The sequence below is a fragment of the Daktulosphaira vitifoliae genome, unplaced genomic scaffold (assembly GCF_025091365.1).
Source record: "Daktulosphaira vitifoliae isolate Bord-2020 unplaced genomic scaffold, ASM2509136v1 Scaffold_3, whole genome shotgun sequence".
In the NCBI taxonomy this organism is placed as follows: Eukaryota; Metazoa; Arthropoda; class Insecta; order Hemiptera; family Phylloxeridae; genus Daktulosphaira; species Daktulosphaira vitifoliae.
This window is the reverse complement of record NW_026099574.1, coordinates 15,431,822-15,450,939: the sequence shown is the minus strand read 5'-3', so window position 1 is coordinate 15,450,939 and position 19,118 is coordinate 15,431,822. Positions and strand designations below refer to the sequence as shown.

General features: G+C 29.0%; 4 protein-coding genes across 6 annotated transcripts; 2 read left to right on the top strand and 2 right to left on the bottom strand.

Moving 5' to 3' along the window:
• The first annotated feature begins 2,442 nt into the window (after positions 1 to 2,442).
• Positions 2,443 to 7,964, top strand: LOC126903244 (uncharacterized). The gene is made up of 6 exons (XM_050681328.1): positions 2,443 to 3,064; positions 3,815 to 4,232; positions 6,116 to 6,305; positions 6,376 to 6,623; positions 6,726 to 6,813; positions 6,946 to 7,964. Exons 1-6 carry the CDS (start codon positions 2,665 to 2,667, stop codon positions 7,024 to 7,026), a joined length of 1,425 nt encoding a protein of 474 aa, XP_050537285.1. The 5' UTR covers positions 2,443 to 2,664; the 3' UTR covers positions 7,027 to 7,964.
• On the bottom strand, positions 7,549 to 13,049 carry LOC126903247 (ADP-ribosylation factor-like protein 3). Of its 3 annotated transcripts, none has more exons than XM_050681331.1 (4): positions 12,905 to 13,049; positions 8,507 to 8,767; positions 8,099 to 8,335; positions 7,549 to 8,036 (listed from the first exon to the last, which is right to left on the bottom strand). In XM_050681331.1, exons 1-4 carry the CDS (start codon positions 12,953 to 12,955, stop codon positions 7,995 to 7,997), a joined length of 591 nt encoding a protein of 196 aa, XP_050537288.1. In that variant the 5' UTR covers positions 12,956 to 13,049; the 3' UTR covers positions 7,549 to 7,994. The 3 variants fall into 3 exon arrangements, with proteins under 3 accessions (XP_050537288.1, XP_050537290.1, XP_050537289.1); XM_050681333.1 differs by lacking the exon at positions 12,905 to 13,049 and adding an exon at positions 9,816 to 9,949; XM_050681332.1 differs by lacking the exon at positions 12,905 to 13,049 and adding an exon at positions 8,884 to 9,009.
• On the top strand, positions 9,050 to 14,596 carry LOC126903243 (cilia- and flagella-associated protein 206-like). The gene is made up of 12 exons (XM_050681327.1): positions 9,050 to 9,271; positions 9,781 to 9,955; positions 10,020 to 10,208; positions 10,294 to 10,452; positions 10,956 to 11,187; positions 11,550 to 11,679; positions 11,738 to 11,857; positions 11,913 to 12,062; positions 12,968 to 13,116; positions 13,348 to 13,452; positions 13,712 to 13,835; positions 13,895 to 14,596. Exons 1-12 carry the CDS (start codon positions 9,179 to 9,181, stop codon positions 14,111 to 14,113), a joined length of 1,845 nt encoding a protein of 614 aa, XP_050537284.1. The 5' UTR covers positions 9,050 to 9,178; the 3' UTR covers positions 14,114 to 14,596.
• LOC126903246 (uncharacterized) lies at positions 14,125 to 17,455 on the bottom strand. The gene is made up of 6 exons (XM_050681330.1): positions 17,233 to 17,455; positions 15,481 to 15,571; positions 15,174 to 15,411; positions 14,963 to 15,121; positions 14,760 to 14,900; positions 14,125 to 14,683 (listed from the first exon to the last, which is right to left on the bottom strand). Exons 1-6 carry the CDS (start codon positions 17,273 to 17,275, stop codon positions 14,567 to 14,569), a joined length of 789 nt encoding a protein of 262 aa, XP_050537287.1. The 5' UTR covers positions 17,276 to 17,455; the 3' UTR covers positions 14,125 to 14,566.
• Between the last annotated feature and the right edge of the window lie 1,663 nt (positions 17,456 to 19,118).

Sequence of the window (19,118 nt, the reverse complement as noted above, 5' to 3'; positions counted from 1 at the left end):
GTAATTTCTATTAAATAAACTAGTTAATTATATATTTCCATTAAAAATAATAGTTTCCTAGTTTCCATAGTTTCCTTTGTAAGAGATAAGGATTATACTGTAAAATTTAACCACATATAAAGCGAAAATAAATAATACTAAACCAAAACAAAAGAAAAACTCTAATTTTATTTATTTTAAGAAATCTAACGAAAATATTAATATAATGTTATTATAGAAGCTCAATCAATTTACTAGCACAATGCTATTAATTAAAACGAGCACTGTCATTTCATTAATTTTTATAAAAAAAATAAACTCGTCTGTTTCTATAGTAATAAATTATAATAGATAATTGTTTAAAATAAAAACCGTAATATATGTGTATTTAAATCTAGCACAAAAATATAACAGTTAAGTTTAATTTTAATCGGATCACTAGTTTCGTTTCGAAGTGTTTTATGGTTTAATAATTTGGTGACTTAAGTTGGCCTTGAAATATTGGAATGATTATTTTGTTACACCTGTCATATAATGTAAAATTTAAACTTTGCATTTTTTAGTTGAAGAGGATTTCATAGGTATTTTTTTATTCAGTAATATCAATTTTTTAATCGGCTACTCCGTGTAATTTATTAATATACTTCCTATAAAGATCACTTGAATGTTTAACTCGACAACGTCAATTTTTGTTTATTTTCTTCTATTACCAGTTAATTTTTACAGGAAGATTATTCAATATGATCGTTCAATGACCTGAAGTAAAATAATTTTTAAGTAAACAAAAAATAATTGACGCATCCATTTAATTTAGTTTCAAGGGCATATTTACACGAAGCGTACACATTTATTTATAATTATTTTTACTTAATATACGATAACATGTTATTAGTCATAATACTAATATAATAATAATAAAATAACATTTAATTTAATTTGTTTAAATTTTTGCATCTTATCTAAATGAGTATAATCTCGATAATGTGTTTTAGATGTGATTGAAATAATATACGACGTTACTTAATTTATTTGTTCGCAAAACATCAAATTAAAAATTTTAAAATATTAAAGAAGCAATTGTTAACATTAATATACACACCTTCTTCAAGCAGTGTTTGCATTAAAGTTGATGAGATCTTAAAATTAATTATAACTATACAATAGTATAGCGACATAAAATTTTTAAACTATAAAAATAACAAATTGTATGTGTATAGAATACTTTTAAGATTAAACTTAAGATTTTATTATATTAAATACAATTAAAAAATTGGAAATTATTAATATTTTTCATATGATTAATTAAATAAATTAAAATACAAATAAACAATATGAAAATACACTTCTAATGATCATAAAATTATAGACATTAAGAATATTTTGAAATTTTTATAATTGATGCAGAGATTACTATTAATTGTAATATAAATATTTATTTGTAATAAATACATAAAATCTGTGCATTTTACTGAATAGCGTAAATTCTAAAAAGAATAATATAACTTTAATAAATTTTTATTTTATTCACGCATATATGAATTATTTGAATAAATTAATTTCATCATCTTATTCAAAAGAATAACTTTGCTTAATTTTACAATGAATTTAATTTTTTTTAAAGAAGTCGTGATAAAAATTGTTACGAACATCAATATCAATATCTTGTGTCCGGTACGAATATCATAGTTCAGTATAATATATTTATTGTTTACTCAATTGTTAACAGAATATTTGTTTATTGACCCATGTACATGTATTATCATGTAGTCATGATAATACATTGTTTTTGAAATTTGAATTGAAGTATAAATAATTGATGCATTATTTTTGCAGGTCAATTGGGACTGTTTTTAAAGCAAGGTTGCAACCGCACACTTTGACCCCCCCCCCCACCCCCCGCAAATGACGCCCCCGAAACAAATACTATCGTCTTCATTTTTACATATTTATTGACAAGCCAATTATGTGATAAAATTAATCGTTCCAAAAACTATTAATAATTATTACAATAATAATCAATATATTATATTATTATAGTTATTCAATTACAGTTCATTTTTAAGACGAGATACGCATCAGTTGCCTCGACTATCTTCTTCCTTTTTACTTTTATCGTAACTTAAGTATTGCATTATTATATCTTTTGTTCTTTTTCGTCGAAATTATAACACATTAAACTACACTATCTTAACCGATTGGGCCAACTAAAATGTATACGAAAATGTTTAAATGTTGTTCCTGTCCTCTTATTATTATCTCAGCCAAGTAATGCGGTAGTCGTTCCTCTATGATCTGGACGAACTCCACCAGGTATGTCAATGGCCCTACCATAACAGGTTTACGCGCGGTCCACTGCCTTTGCCCGTCGGGTCGGGCCACGTCATTGAGAGTACCGCTATGTCAGCCCCCTCTCCTCACTCGTTTCAGTACCACTCCGCCTTCCTTTCGGTCGAACCGAAGACCTGTTCGGTTGTTCCGGCAACGAATCATTCCTTCTTCACGTCCAGTCCGCAATAAGTGTTGGCGTTCCTCTTAAGAAATTGACGGTTTGTCGTTTAATAATATGTGAAAAGTGTTTCAACACCAAAAAGAATTACACAGTTCGTAAATCAATTGTAACATTGCTCGGTCTTTTTTAATTTTTTTTTATTTTTATTAATTATCTCGATCGCTAACCGATTAAAAATGTTACGGTTCACGTTGAACGTGATGTTACTGGTGTTCTTGGCCGAGTCCACGTACCCTTCCCTACACGAGTCCAACTCGGTCGACGACGAGGAAAATCCATTCCTAGAAGCAGCGAAATCGCTGTTACAGGATTCGTTGGCTGGCGGTCAAGGTGGTCAGGCCGGTCTGGGTCAGGGTCTCGGCACCGTTTTGCAGTCGTTCATGCAATCGGATGGCGCTAAATCCGGCCTGGGATCCATAGTCTCCGGACTGGCGGCCGCTAAGGGATCGGTGGACCCACAGGTCATTGGTCAACTGGTCAGCATGTTCGCTGGCGCCGCCTCGGACAAGTCAGGCGACTCCAACCAAGACAGCGCGCCAGGATTGGACTGGAATTCCATGATCGATCTGGCGTCCGGTAAACTATAAATATTTTCATTGTAAAATTACAATACTTTGAGTGAGAAAATCGTTTGACCCGTATCGGTATTAAAATACTTTTCGATTCGAGAACCATTTTAGGTGACATGTGTGTATTTTATGACGTTGTAACGGTACAGCCGTTTTTTTTCGTTACAAAGTGGTCAATCACGCAACAGTATTTTTGCTCGTTTTTCGCCTAACTGACGTCAACGAACCGTGATCGTTTTTACAGCTGTTAAATATAATTATTACATACTAATACTGTACACACGTTGTAAATAATCTAGCAGCGGACCTCGAAGTACTTACAGTTATTCGTCGTATTCAAGTATTATATTTATAACCTATGATTTCCTACTTAAAAATGTAAACGATTCATTTATAAGGTAAGTATTTTCCATAAAAGAGACCACAGGAATTACTTAACTACCTGCATTAAATGACTCAGAATTCCTTGTGATTTCTCGTGACCCGTAAAAACCATGACGCGACAACTGAAATTATTAACTACATTTCGACATTATTTGCCCGATATAAATTAATCGTTCTTAAGAGTTAATTAATACAAACGTTTAAGACTGAAAGTGAACAATCGATATGAAAACGACACTGTAAGTGTTTATTAATATTATTATTCCTTTTGCAAATTTAAACGTTCCCGAACAATTTTACACATTCCGCCAAGAATCTCTATAATTTCCACGAAATAATTATTTTATTTAACACGTGGTTTATGTGTTTACAGGATTCATGTCAGCCAACTCGGGCGGACAAGGCTCGACTATGGAGGGCTTCATGCACATGCTGCCGGCCCTGGTGAATGCCTTTAGCGGTGGCCACCAGCACTCGGAAGACCCCGATGTAGAAAATCAAGAAGAGCACGACCGTCACGCCCGCGCCTCGTCGTTCTTGCCGCCGTTCCTGAGTAGCGCGTACGTGTACTGGGAGCACTTCAGGAACAGTGAACTGGGCACCACCTTGTGGAAAAACAGCGGCCTGGGCAGCATCCTTCAGTTGTTCATCGACAGGGACGGACACTTCCAAGTGGACAAGATCTTCGAATCGCTCGAAAACGCCACGTTCAGACGCCGGTGGGTCAGGAGCTTGACCAGCTTCGTCGCCGAATGGATTAAACACGTTTCCGACCCGAGCACGCAAGCCAGGTAAACACACACAATACGTCATTACTTATGATATAAATACGTGCGCTACACACACACACGCCTTCCGACAACACATAACTGGTTTTCCTCAGAGTTCGTTGCCCACCGCCGTAACAACAATTTTTTTCGATTATTATTATGATAGAAATACATCCAAAAGAAGTACAAGACGCGTGGCGGTATGCGGTTCGTCACTGCTTGAGATATGAATACTGATTATTTACACGATGGTGTAAAATGTCTGTCGGTTGTTTTATTTTAATTAAAACATTTGAAATGTTTAACTAATAAAATGTATTCGTTTAATCATAACGTTGCCCAACGTTGTTTAGACACGAGCTAATAACTATTAATTTAATAATTACATTTAATTATTAACATATTACTACGTTTTAATTAAAATATAGTCAATAGCTTCAACTGTGATCTCATAACTGATATTATTTTGATAGTTCATACATTTCTCGGTAGTTCTTCTTTTTATAAAAATCGTACTTCCAACTTAAAATGTCTGTAAAAATATAAAAACTACACAATCTACAGTTATCTAGTCGATCCAAAGACAAAAAAATATATTAACAAAATCAAGGTCAAAATACCGTAAACGAATTTGAATTATACGAATTTATTTGCATATAACGAAAATTATGTGTAGTAACATTTTAATATTTATAAAACCGTATTGAATAAATAATTCTATCAAGTTAATAAATAATAGTGTTAACATATTTCAGCTTTTTTTTTTACAAAGAATTCGACTCCACTGTTGAGTTCCTTGCTAAAAATGATTAAAAGTTTTTTTCTCGGGCAATATATTATTAATAAAAATAATAAAAACTTGAAAACAGCCGTGTTTGTGCGGATTTTTTAAAGTTACTCTATTTTACTTAAAAAATCGTAGACTTTAACGCGCTCTAATTATTTATTTTACATTATTTGTAATTGACTAATGCTAATTTTTGTTGCGTCAAATACATTTCCATAGTAATTACTATAATTTTCTATGAACAAATTCAAATTAGATGTATATTTTAGTGCAATACCAATTGAACTTGGTATTTTATTTTTTACCATTACCACATCAATTCAGTGTACATTCGTAATGAGTAAAAATTATTCGATTGATTCTTTTGTATTAACCAACAAACCAAATTTTAGAATGAATTAAATAGTCTTTAGTCTAAAGAATGTTTAGATAATTATACTCGTTGAACACAGGAGTAGAAGTCATTCGTTAATCGGTTTTAATTGTTTAATTATATCATTATCATAAATTATATTTCTATGATAAAAATCTTATGAGTTTACATGAATAGTTTAAAACAATTAATTTTAACAGCACGTTAGAAAAGGATATTAAATTTTGTGTAATATTTGATATGTCAGCAAATCATTTTTGGAGCACAATTTTTTTTTTTAAAAACTGTCGTCCTTGTCAACAACTGGGGTCAGATGGGTCAGCAAAAAAAAATGTTATCCCAGAGTGCAAATATCTAAAAGAGGTCTTAATAGATAATTATATTGCCTAATATATTCTTTGAATCATATTAAATACTTAAATAGAAACTCGACTAATTTTGATACTTACCATACAATTACAATTCGTAATAATAAACTAACTCGTGTTTACTCTGAAAAAGGTAATCATCACGACATTCTTTCGTTTATTGGAAACATTTAAAAGCAATGTAAATGAAATATAAGGTTACATGTAAACTCTCTACGGGTCGTCTGTGCCCGGCGTCTGTCTAGTGACGAAGAATGGTAAAAAATCAATTCAATAGTAACACTGCGATGCCTTTGCGATATGACCACAACAAAAATACACGTTAAGGGAAATATACATTGGCAGACTTCCATTAACGAGATAACATTTTTTACAGGTATTTGTCGACTACCCAGTTCATCATGAACGGTTTTTTGAAATCACAAGGTTATGCTAAAGCGGCTCAATTCGATCAAACAAGACCGGCTGAGTCACTTAGTTTTCTGGCCGACGCCGTTTTCAAAAGGCAATTCGGTTTGAAAATCAATTCAGCCACATACATTAAACCAGCTATCGCTTACATACAGGTTTGAACAAAAATGTTATTTTAACTCAACACAGTTCATTTTATCATGACTAAAAACAATTTTGTGGTAGGACGTTTTCCGTTTGGGACAAAGCAAAGGTTTTAGTCTTCACCACTTGACTTCCAAGGAAATTGAAGACAAACTGTCAGAGCTCTTAAACCACGAAATCATCGATCCTGTACTAAGAGTTTGGAGAGTGTACAGATTCGCGTCAAAGAAAACAGATTGTGACCGTTACCTAGTATGCAGTATTAACCGCAAAGGACAATATCCCAACAGCAAAACGGGGCTGAAACCAGGAGTCACTAAATTGTCCAGGTAATTTTTTAATAATAGTTTTATAAATGTCCGATTGCCACATAATTCTTTAAAATGTTTAATGACATAAAAGGTAACAAATTATTGTAATTATTTTTACAGTTTGATCGCATCTTGGTTCCTATCCGGTAGAACGGGAACTCCGTTCTGGAAACTCTACAATGCAGCTACAGAAGACCACAATTGTGCGGTAAGTTTTAAAACGTATTCAACCCAAAAACATTTTTTTTATTTTCAATTACAATGACCTTCATTTAAATGTACTCATATTTTTGTTAATTTGGAAGTACGATGTGTGTAATAAACATTGGCGATTTTTTAGGTCAAGTATCCAGCCAACTGCCAAGAATTCCACGAAGAAGACTTGAGAGCGACTACCGAATACTTCCACAACGAACTTTAATACAATTAAAAACACACAACACATATTTGAAGGCTGTAAATCAGTTTCGAGTTTTAACGAATTATTTTTCATTTATATCTATAAATTAAAATTATAAACGGGGTGTACACTAGGTTTCTCGGGTATTTATACCTAATCTAAGATACTATTGACAAATGACCCTCTACATAAGTTTTATCTTTGTCTGAAACACGTTTTATTTTTAGTGAAATAGCAGTTCCATAATTGTTTTACGGCAAATAGCTATATTTATAATAGTCGGTTAACTAATTTTTTTTGTACTACCAAATTTCGTTTGTATACCAAAGGTACGTTGGGTAGTGCATTTGGATAACATCAATCCAGTAAAAATATTTAATTTTAAGTGTATACCATTACTTTTTGACTAAGAATATTGTGAGATTAGAAAACGCATTATATTAAATTTTATTAGTGTAAACATTTCTATACTATTTATCTATGTAATTAGACCATCGTTCTTTTTTTATTACTCATTATAAGATCACCAAAATCAATTGAGTGGTACAGTTGTACTACGATGCATATACTTTTTTTTTTTCTATTAGCTAATTGATCAAGTAAGCCCTTTACAACTGAACGAATTAATAGTACGACACACGAGTTAACATCTTATCGAAGTATAACAGTTTTATTAAATTTTTTGAACAGCGAAATTCGTTTTAAAAAGCAGTGTTATTATTTTGAAACGATGGAATTGTGGTAAACACATTTTTTGATATCATGCGATCTAATCCTTCAAATTGCGTAGAAAAGTAATTTTATAAAAGTATAAAATGTATCATGCAAAACACAGTTTTTATTTTAAAAGTTTACCAAAAATGTCGATTAGATATACAAAATTTAACGGTAACGATTTATGTTATAGTTCTAAACTAATAATTATACATAATTGTAAATATATAACGATTTTACTATTATTTAGTTTATGAATATTTATGAATGTTTATTTATTTCTTCTTCACGTTTTGGCTTATCCACTCTAGTCCTTCCTTAAAAAAGTATACACACGTAATATGATTTAAATATGTATATGAGTAGAAATGTTATTTACTTTGATTCCTTCACCGCGGATACCCGAACAGGCCTGAATTTGCCACGGTCTATCCCGTATCAGATGCAAGTTCAGTTCTTGAGCTATATCAGACGCTTTAGCTGCCAAAGCTAAATCTTGTTTATTGGCAAACACCAAAACAGGCACGCCAGCTAATTTATCATCGCTCAATAACTCATTAAGTTCAAATCCCGTTTCGTCTACGCGTTTTCTATCAGCGCTATCCACGACATAAATCTATAACAAACAAAAACATACTAATTAACTGATAACTTCAAAAGTTTTGAAAAATATATTACCTGCAATTTGTGTTAGCTGTGCATGCAGTCACAGCTAGTTCACATTTACACCAATTAACTAATAACTTAAAATTCTATGTTAAAGTTTTAACACACAATACACACTTACTAAAATGTCGGTGAATTCAAAATAATTGCGCCAATAAGGTCGAATCTTTCTTTGACCCCCAATATCCCATACGTTTAACTTCATACCGTCTGCTTGTACGGATTTTATATTAAAACCTTGAGTGGGTGTTATGTGTGAAACGTCTTCTGAGGCTAGCTTCTTCATGAGCGTTGTCTTTCCGGCGTTGTCCAAGCCAAGCAACAAAATACGAAGTTCTTTTTCCGGTGACGATCGTAAACGTTTGAGCATGGAAAGCAAGCCCTGTGAAATTGGATTCATTTTTAAATTAATAATATCAATAAAAGTATCCCGTATTAATTTGGTACCCAACCGATTTTTAATAGCTAGTGCTAATGACTTTTGAATAGGTTACTCACCATTTTTACAAACCAATATTTTTTTTCAGTCTATCAATCTTATTTTACTTTTAGCATGTTGGAGCAATAGAAAAATACATAACACTCAATGAAGTGTTCTCGGAACACGTTAAAACACTATACAAATGACTCAAAATCGATGTATGTATTTATTTCTTCTTTTGTATACTGTTGGGAATTATGCGTTGCTATGGGGATAGGTTAGCTTGTTGATCAAGCACACCATTTTCTACTTCGCGAAACAGATAAATTCATTTTTAATACTTTCAATGTAATAAAAAAAAACTGGTAAAATATGCAAACAAGAGAAGAAAAACAAATTTTAAAAGTGATAAAAGGCTGTGCCAAACGCGATGTACAAGTTTCTAAACAACTGGCTTCTACATACGTGAGTTATTGTGTAATTATAGTCATGTGAAAATTTCAATCTGTCTCTCAATAATTTGTATATTTATTATTTTGAGCGTTGCATTGAAGCTCGTTTTCAGCCATGAATGATGAGGGGCTAAAAAGCGCGAAGCCTCGTACACCGCTGGTACCGGCCCTGATTTGGGAGTAATTTCGGACCGTGGCAATAAGTATTCAGTGAAAACAGTATGATGTGCTATGTTCACTGAATACCTACTGTCGATATACCGAAACGCTAAAATCATAAACCCCAATTTTCCCCTCGGATCTAAAAGTAATTTAATTAATAATATTTGGTGAGTTGAAACAGTGAGATACGCCACATGAATAAATGGACGAGTATTTAATAACAGAAACTTAAAACGAACTTTGCAGTATCGAAAAAAAATCATTATTCAACAATATTGAAGGTTACCCGTCGAAAATAATATTACCTAAACGTTTATTTTTTTGTAACTTCTATTCACTTATATAAAATATGTCTTACAGTATTATAGTGCATTAATAAATCCTTATATAAATACCGAATTATATCAGAATCCAACTGACAACAAAACTGTTCGAATTGTTGATCAGTGCGTTAATATTCTCTGCGTACAAGATGATGCCGGTGTTTTGTGTGTGAAATCACAAATTCTTATTGAAAATAAATATCAAAACAAAGGTATGCAATAGTTTTAATATTTTTATATAGCATACATAACGACTAATACGGTTTGTAAAAATAGATCACGTGATCGATGACGTACGCCGAGACTGTAATGAAAAAATTAAACCTTTGATAGAAGAAATTATGGATTCGGTTAGTACAACACAAGATGAGATTGATGCTCTTTATCATCGTGTAATACGGTATATAATATTAATTAATTATATGGGCAATCCATTATCAACGGAATGCGTTCAAGCTACTTCAGGTACTAGAAGTGTACAACTTAAAAACCTATAAATAACATTTAACATTACGTGATCAAATAAATTAACAGCTTTTTCGTCAAACAGATGCGTTAGATATTGTATTTAAACAGAGCGATGTACTGAATTTTGAAAATTTATCAACCGTCTCAAAGGAAAACCAATTGAACGAATTTTCACGAATTGTCTGTGGTATTAGATTGTACAACTTTGATCAAAACGAATATGAAAAAGATGTAATAAATGGTAATTTTAAACTGATGGTCTCTGTTCAGCTCTAAATTGATTTACCAATATTTCTAAACTATTATTTATTATCCAATTTAATTTTGAAATTTGTGTAAATTAAAATAATTTTAATTTTTAAAATTATATTGTCGCCTCACATTTCGTATAATTAAAAAGTATTAACATTTTTCCTAATTAACTAACGATAATTAATAGAATTGTAAAACTAATATTATGTAACTAATAAAATTTAAGTATTACCAATTTATTTGTTATTGGCTAAATTTTTTGTGCCCTTAAATAATCGACGGTTACCATAAATAATATTTTGAAAAAATTCAATGATGAGGGTTGCCATCATTTATTAATTATTTATATACATGTATTTGCATCATATACAAGTTATACTAAATAATTATTTTAAGAGGAAACAACTACCTTTAGTTTCCTTGTTTTCGCTATTATTGAATTGAATTAAATTTTATGAAGTTGTTTAGTAAAAAATGTAATACTTATTTTAGTGACAGAAATATTACCAAAAGCAATAGATTTGTTACTACAACACACTGATATTGATTATGATAAACCTACAGCTATTTTGACGACATTTCTTAGACAATGTTATAAAATAGACGAAGATATTTCAGCTCCTTTGTTTGCAATACGAACAAAGTTAACGTCAGTTAGCAATTCTGATTTATTGCAATATAAGAAAATATTAACATTTTATTATCAACATACAAATGGACTGAAGTATAAACATATAGTTTTAAGTTCTCTTATCATTTTATTGAACTCAAAAATCAAGCATTTTTATATATGTTGGTATAAAAGGTTACTAGTCAAAAATACAAACTTCTGGAGGGAATAAAAAATTACTATTTTTTGGATTATTCAAATACTTTTATTTTTTAAACGTTGGTTTAGAAATAATTATAAAATCTATAGTTTTATATTTTAATTGGCGTGTTTTTTAAATATTTATAAGAATATGAAATATGAACAAAAAAGTCAGACTTGTGTCCTTTTACCTTCGCAACATTCAATTGTTGTCACTGAAATTTTCGTTTTTAGTTTGTAATTGATAACATAAATTTTAAATGATTTTATTATAGGACGATTAAAAAAGATCTGATTAATTGCAAAGAAGATATACCTAAATTATTACATAAATTTAACACAACTATGGAATATATAAAAACCGAATCTAAAAACTCTATGATCACAAATGTGTCAAGTATTAAGGCAAGTTAAAGTTTAAAAATATTCAAGACATGATGTATAAAATAAAATATCAATCTAGGATGAATTAATTGCTATATCAATGATATGGGATGAAATGGTATCTATGATGAACTATTTAAGCGTCACGACTAATATAATATTAGAAATGAAACAGCTGCTTAGTAAAATTAACAATAAGGTAACATGCCATATATTATTTATCCCCACAAATTAATAATGTTGATTTATTTCAGATGCACGAAGTAAATAAAACACCTTTAATACAAGATTTATTTCCTTGCATTATTGAAGAACGTCAATTAGCAATCATAGAAAAAAGTAATCTACATCCTATGTGCACATGGTATCCACCGTCAGCGTATTCCGATAAGAGACAATTCTATGTAAATTTAAAATCTTCTTAATTCATATAATGTTCTAATCAACATTATTATAAAGACGTGTGCTATAGATGTAGTTCCTACTCCTTAAAAAATGTTATTTTTATACTGTAACCGGAATAAGTACTTGAACTCTATACAGGACAACAGCCACTTTGCTGCTTACAATGATTTTTTTTTATAGAATTTCAACGTCAATTCCGAATTAGGTTTTATATTTTTTTCTAGTTGTTTACAATCAGTCATCTAAATAATTGTAGAGAATAAGTTACAAATATTTTACAAATTACAATTATTCACTTAGTGTAAAAAAAAATACTTTCTCAGCTTCGTATCGAAGCTAAAAAATAATTGTCAAGATTATTGAAGTTTTATCAGTTATTTGCCATATAATGAAAAAATTAATATTTCTCAAAATATTATCTATTTATTGTTTACAATATTATTTACTGTTTATTTATTGTTAACAATTTTATAATTAGAAAATTAACATAATTAATACCAATTACTTGGTCTACTCCAAATAATTGGGATTAAGGCGAGGAAAAAGAAGTAAATTAACTTAAATATAAATGTAATGTTCAGCTTTTTTTTAAATGTGCATCAGTCAATTTTTTAATTTAATATGAATTTATAAATTAATGGTCTGTAAAAACAGTTAAACTTGACGGATGAGCCCCAAATTCTGCTAATTTTTTTGTAATATCATGACAGTAAAGTTTAAAAAATATATTTTTTTGGTTTTTTTTATGATGATTTAATTTATTATATTACAAATTAGTAATTATTTCAAAAACTAAATGTTTTGGAAAAAATTTGAAGCCCAATTTTCTATAAGAATTTACCTGAAAGACAATCGAAAATATTTCATTATTTGTTGTTCTTAACATTTGCATTTTATTTGACAGGCTAATGGATACTGTATAGTAATGATGGTAGAAACTGACGGTTTATTAATGAAGCATGACAATCAAATAGGCTTGATAAATTATGATAATAATTGGTTTGGATTCACTTGTATTCAGGCAGCATATCACTTTGGAATTAGGCCTGCATAGTAATAAAAATAGTAAACTATACAGGAAAAGTATATTAAAGTGCTTGTTAACTGATAGTTAGCAAATTAAATAATCAGATTTTAATGCAAATTAACATCAATTTTTTGTCTTATTGATTTATTTAATTAGAATTGAGATACTAAATCATTTTCTAAATTCCACTACTGAACCATCCAAAGATTTTCTAAAAACTAAATAACTTTTAACAATTTTTATTGGAATTATTTTAGTTATGTGAACGGTTTTTTCAACTTAATGAGATGTCATACACACTTATTATCATACTTCCACATGTATGAAGAAATATCAAAAAATCCTTATTTAGTTGAAGATCAGTATGTAAAATATTAAATAGTAAAAAAAAATATTTTCAGATTGTATTTATAGTATCCTCATCATTTAAAATAATTTCTTGCGAATTTTTCTTGATCATTATCACCAGATGTCCATTTTTCACAAATATTATTATTTTTTTCATGTGAAGTAATGTTTAGTTATTATGCAATAAAAAAATTGTGATAAAATTACTTATCTATTTTTAATAAAATACAAATGTATTATATAATATAGACAATAAATGAAAGTTTTTTTAAGGGTGTACACAAAACATCAAAAAGCAAGGTATATAGATGCTAAAATACAGTATGAATCGAAAATAATTGAAGATTTTCCTAATGGCAAACCATTTAACTGTCAATGTCATCAAACTTTAAAACATGTAAAGCATGATTGAAGTATGGTTAAATCACTCACAATTATTTAAAAATTTTTTTGTAGAAAAATATAATAGAAATGACTACACGTTGGGTTCAAACAATAAGCGAAATAGAAGTACAGACCTTATCCTATGCAGAATTTGGAGTCAACACTTTAAAAGAAAAAGGGACAAACACAACAAAAAACTTATCTATATACTTAGAAACAGATGATCTATTGCACAAACCAAAAATTTTATATCCAAGTCAACAATGGATGAATAAGTTTGAAGGATTATAAATAACCACAACTAAAGAATTATAATTTATTTTATTATAATTGTTTTTATAATATAGATTGTTTTCTTAAAATTAATGTAAAGTATTCTAAAAACACAAAAATGCTCGTAATAATTGTTTACAAAAACGTTTTTACATTCAAACATTAAAAGAGCTAATTATTATTAGCCAAAAAGGTGCATTATATGAAAACCACATGATTCCATTAAAAAATAGATAAATCTAAATAACATGTTTAGACCTTTTTACTATTACATTATTCTAGGAATGGAAATTTTAATACTTGCTAGTCAAAAATTTATATTATAAAATAAAAATAATATTATTTTTCACATGTACATGAAGAAACACAAAGGTATTCATTATTACAAGGTAAGAGAAATTATAGGGAGGGATTTAAAAAGGGGTATTTTAGTAAAAAAAGGATTTTTGTCCAATTATGTTAAAAAAAAAATTATGATACAAAATGGTTTTTTAAAAATTTCATCATACCAAACGTCCTGAAACGTTTAACTCCAATTACTTTAAATAAGTCATCATCACAAATAGCAAATTGCTTGTTAGATGGGTCCTAAAATCAAACAATATATAATAGGAATATTAAAAAATGAATAATTTGGTTATGAGAAACAATAAGTATAACATACATATAGATTTCTTTCTTTGATAAGTGCCCACATTTTTTTAACAACTTCATGACGAGGAAGGGCTTCTGCACCCATTAAAGAGGCAAGTTCAGGACTTAAAGTAATACTTTTAGTGTATCCACTATTGGCTCCACGTTTAGCCTAAAAAAATCAACATATTATTAATTAATTTATAATATACATTATAAATATAGATTACATACTCCTCCTTTTTTGGCGCCTTTTTTAGAATTTTTCCAGTCTTCATCACTATCATCACTGTCATCCTTCTTCTTACGACCACGTTTGCCAGCAGCTGCCTTCTTTTTGGCTGGAGTTCCTTTCTTAGGACTATAGTCTCCATCGTTCTTATCACCATCATCCTTAAGAAAAAAAATGTTATATATGTTTTTAAATTATTATTATGACACTTACATCATCTGAACCACTTTCATCACTGCTATCAGCCTTTTTACGTTTTATTGGTGCTGCTTTCTTTGCAGGTCTCACTTCCTCCTCCTCTTCATCATCATCATCGTCATCATTTTCAGCATCATCATCTTCATCCTCTTCGTCATTCTCATTGTCATCATCACTTTCAGCTTTACCATTTTTCTTGGAACCTTTAGCTTTTTTAATAGCCTCCATAACCATAGTATCTATTTCTTTTTTTCTATTTGGTTAAAATAATTATGGTATTTATTATATAAAAATAGACTGTTATTAATCAATTAAATTTTACCTGTCATCAAGATCAACATCTAGTTTCTTTTCAAGATCTTGTCTTATTTTCTTGGCAGATGTTTTTGTTAAATCAGCACCTTTAAGGATAGCTAAAAATCACATAATACACAAAATTATCATTAGATGACAAGATAAAATAAGATGACAAATATTCAAGGAGCTATAAAATAATAATAATCTAAGTTAACTTAATTTAAATAATTAATTAATAGCTCATACTTCTTCATCTAGAAATCGTATAATTTGGTAGTTATCATCATTAAAATATTCATGTCAATAATTCTTTTAACATTAATTGATAAATATTGTAACAATTGAGTATACAAAAAACCTTACAAATACACAGTAATAACTACTTAAACAGTGGATTCAAATAAATCAAACAACTCAACAAATTTAATTTGATAAAGTCACTATGAGGAACATCTAAGACATCTTATTTAGGAAAATTATAGAATAATATACATATATATCTAACTATATTCCCATACAACACATGAAAAATTTATTATAATTTGACTTTCAATCTTAAAACGGTTTTGCAAGAATATTGTTAAACAGGTTAGCATAATCATCTGATGTCCAAAACAATTTTAATATACAAATAATAATCTGATATATAGAAAATGAGACCAGAAAAATTAATTTTCATACCAAACAAAATAAATTAAACAATTTTTTTTTCAATACTGTATAATTATATTAAAAGTATATGTTAATTTTAGTTATTATCGAAGTGGACATAATGCCCATGCACTCAGACCTGTTGGTCCACTGTGTGCGAAAAAAAAAAAGTATATGTTAAATGCTCCATAATAAGTAAGGAATTACTCAAATCTAACATAGGCATTTTAATTTAACACAGATTGTTCCCTAACTTAAATTAATATTCCGATTGTAAAATATGGTTATTTTTTGTTATTGAAAAAGTAGCATGAGACATTTATAGAAATGCACATTGATAAAGATTATAGAGGATATAACACATGAATTGTTGTGTTAAATTTTATATCATAATATAACAATAAATGTCATTAATAGAGTAACAAAAGATGAAACGGTTGATTGAAATCTTATTATTTTTATGCAAGATAACAATATAACAAAAAAACCATTTATTTGTTTATTAACAGTATTGGAAAACATATTGAAGGGATTTCCCAGATTTTGGATAGTTAGAAAGTTAATCACAAAATTACTCAAAAATTTCTAACATACTTAAATATATCATTTATTTCTTAATTTTCTTAATATGATTTTTTTTTTAAGTAACAGTGATCGGTTACCTACGAATTCTTTGTTTATACAAGAGAGGGACGCTATCTAGCCCAGTATGTTGAAAACGATTTGGACGTCATTATATACGCGTGAACACAGATTTTTAATAATCAACATAGTTACGCTAATAAATAAATCGAAAATAATCTGTAGTTAAACAAAACAAAAAACGATATGGAAAATGGTTTTATTTTTAAAAGGCAATTGTCACAGACGCCATTCAACGGTATCGCGGGATGCGGCGCGGTAGTCGATAATCACAATATGCCGGCCTTAACTTGAAGGCGGCAATGACATAAAAATTAAAACAATATTCAATAAAAAGTACGCAATTACAAAATAAGTAAATCCACAACTAAAGTCAGGAAAATTAAACAAAAATTATATGTATCATCATATAACGGATTGTTTATGAAAATATAGATCATTAATAGTTATTGCTTAATAGTATGATGGTAGAAAAATGAATTACCTGCAATTTCTTTCTTCAAAGTGTCTTTAGAAATGTCAGACATGGTTAGACACGAATAAAAATGATTAACAACAAATACAATACACAATAAAACGAAAATTAAAAAATTGTTGTAAGTTTAACAACGATGAAGTATGACAGTAACGAAATGGCTAAGATGGTGTATGTGTTTATGTGCGTGTATACAGTACAGTGTTGTTTGAGATGAGGTGACAAGAGTGGAGGGACGCTGGTGAACACCAACGAGCAATGATAGAAGACATACATAAGGAGCGCGGTGAGGGGCACCAAAGAGTAAACGGTAATGCAACGTTGCCATGTTCGGCCGATAGTCCGCGCTATATTCGAATAGGACGCCATCAGCGTCTTCGTTAACCAGGCAACGTCGATAATTTATCATAAGTGACTTGAGATTCGTATATTAAAATGAAATGAAGTTAAATCTATTTATAAATCTCATTACTAATTGAAAAATTGAATTGCTTTATTTTTACTAGTATAATTGAATTTTATATCCATTTTATTATTTTATCTTTGAGTTCTCTAATTGATTATACTCGATACCAACTTTCTCACAGCTGGTCACACTGTTTTTTTGATGGACCACTTTAAATTTCAAATTTCAAATTTCTTGATTTAGTTTTAACATATTGTGCATTAATGAGCGAAACATTAATTTAATTTTTGATCTGAGAGTTAAAATACAAATTGTTTATTGTTAAATAAACTATTATGACAGTTTGGCTTTATGACATAATATTTTGTAATTAAAAATTCAAAGAAAATTACGTTAGTTATTACTTAAAATTTGAATAACATATTTATAATTTTACTAAACATTCATAACTTTGGTAAATTTATGAGTTATATAATAATAAAAGTTTATATAAATTTAGATAATTTAAGTCAAGTTTATAATAAAAAAAAATTATTTTTAATAGAAGATTTTTGGGGTAATTTTTGAAAGTTAATTGAGAATCTACTTTTATTTATTTTTACTATTAAATAGAGAATATTATCTTTAATCGTATGCGAGAGTATTAGTCATCGTAGAATTATTATAAATTCGTTATAACAAATATGAGGACAAGAAAGCGCTATGAATATTGTTATAATTATGTTTAAAACTAAAAAATTTATCAAAGCTTAACTAAAGATAAATCAACCAATTATAGATGGTATCAATAAACGTAAAATATCATTAAATATAACAAAACATATAACTTAAACAATTTTTATTAAAACAAAAATAAATTCTTTTCAAACGTTATATTTTACAAAATTCTATGTAAGGCAAAAGTAGTCATTTGTATATATTAGAAATTTCTTATGATAGTAAATTATGTTTCAATCCCTTTTAACATTCAACAAAAAAATTTACGTTGGATCCTGGTAAATATAAAGCATTACAAACTACAAGTGGTAGTAAAATTTTACTTATTTTAGTAAAACCACTTATGCTATTACTATTTTGAAGTAGCAGTTAGAAAAACAGTTATTGCTATTTTTGAAGAAATCATAAAATTGCTAATTTTTATAAGTGTTAGCTACCGTCAAATGGGGCCAACGTGATGGTTAAACTTGGGATAGTTAAATATGTATTATCAATTTAGTCGTACTAATCTGCAACATTAGTAAAATGTTTATGAGTAATCATAAGAAACAAAAAATATTTTTTCATAAAAATTGAATTATGAAATCTGTAAAATACTTAACTGGACCCAAATTCAACCGTCGTCGCCTCATGTTAGTCCATTTGACAGTAGTATATTTTATAACTGCTTTTTACCCTAAATTTATATAGGTAAATACGTATGAGAATAGTCAATTGGCTAATAATATTCAACCCAACCCAAACAGCTAATAATGATAGTTATGAGTAATTC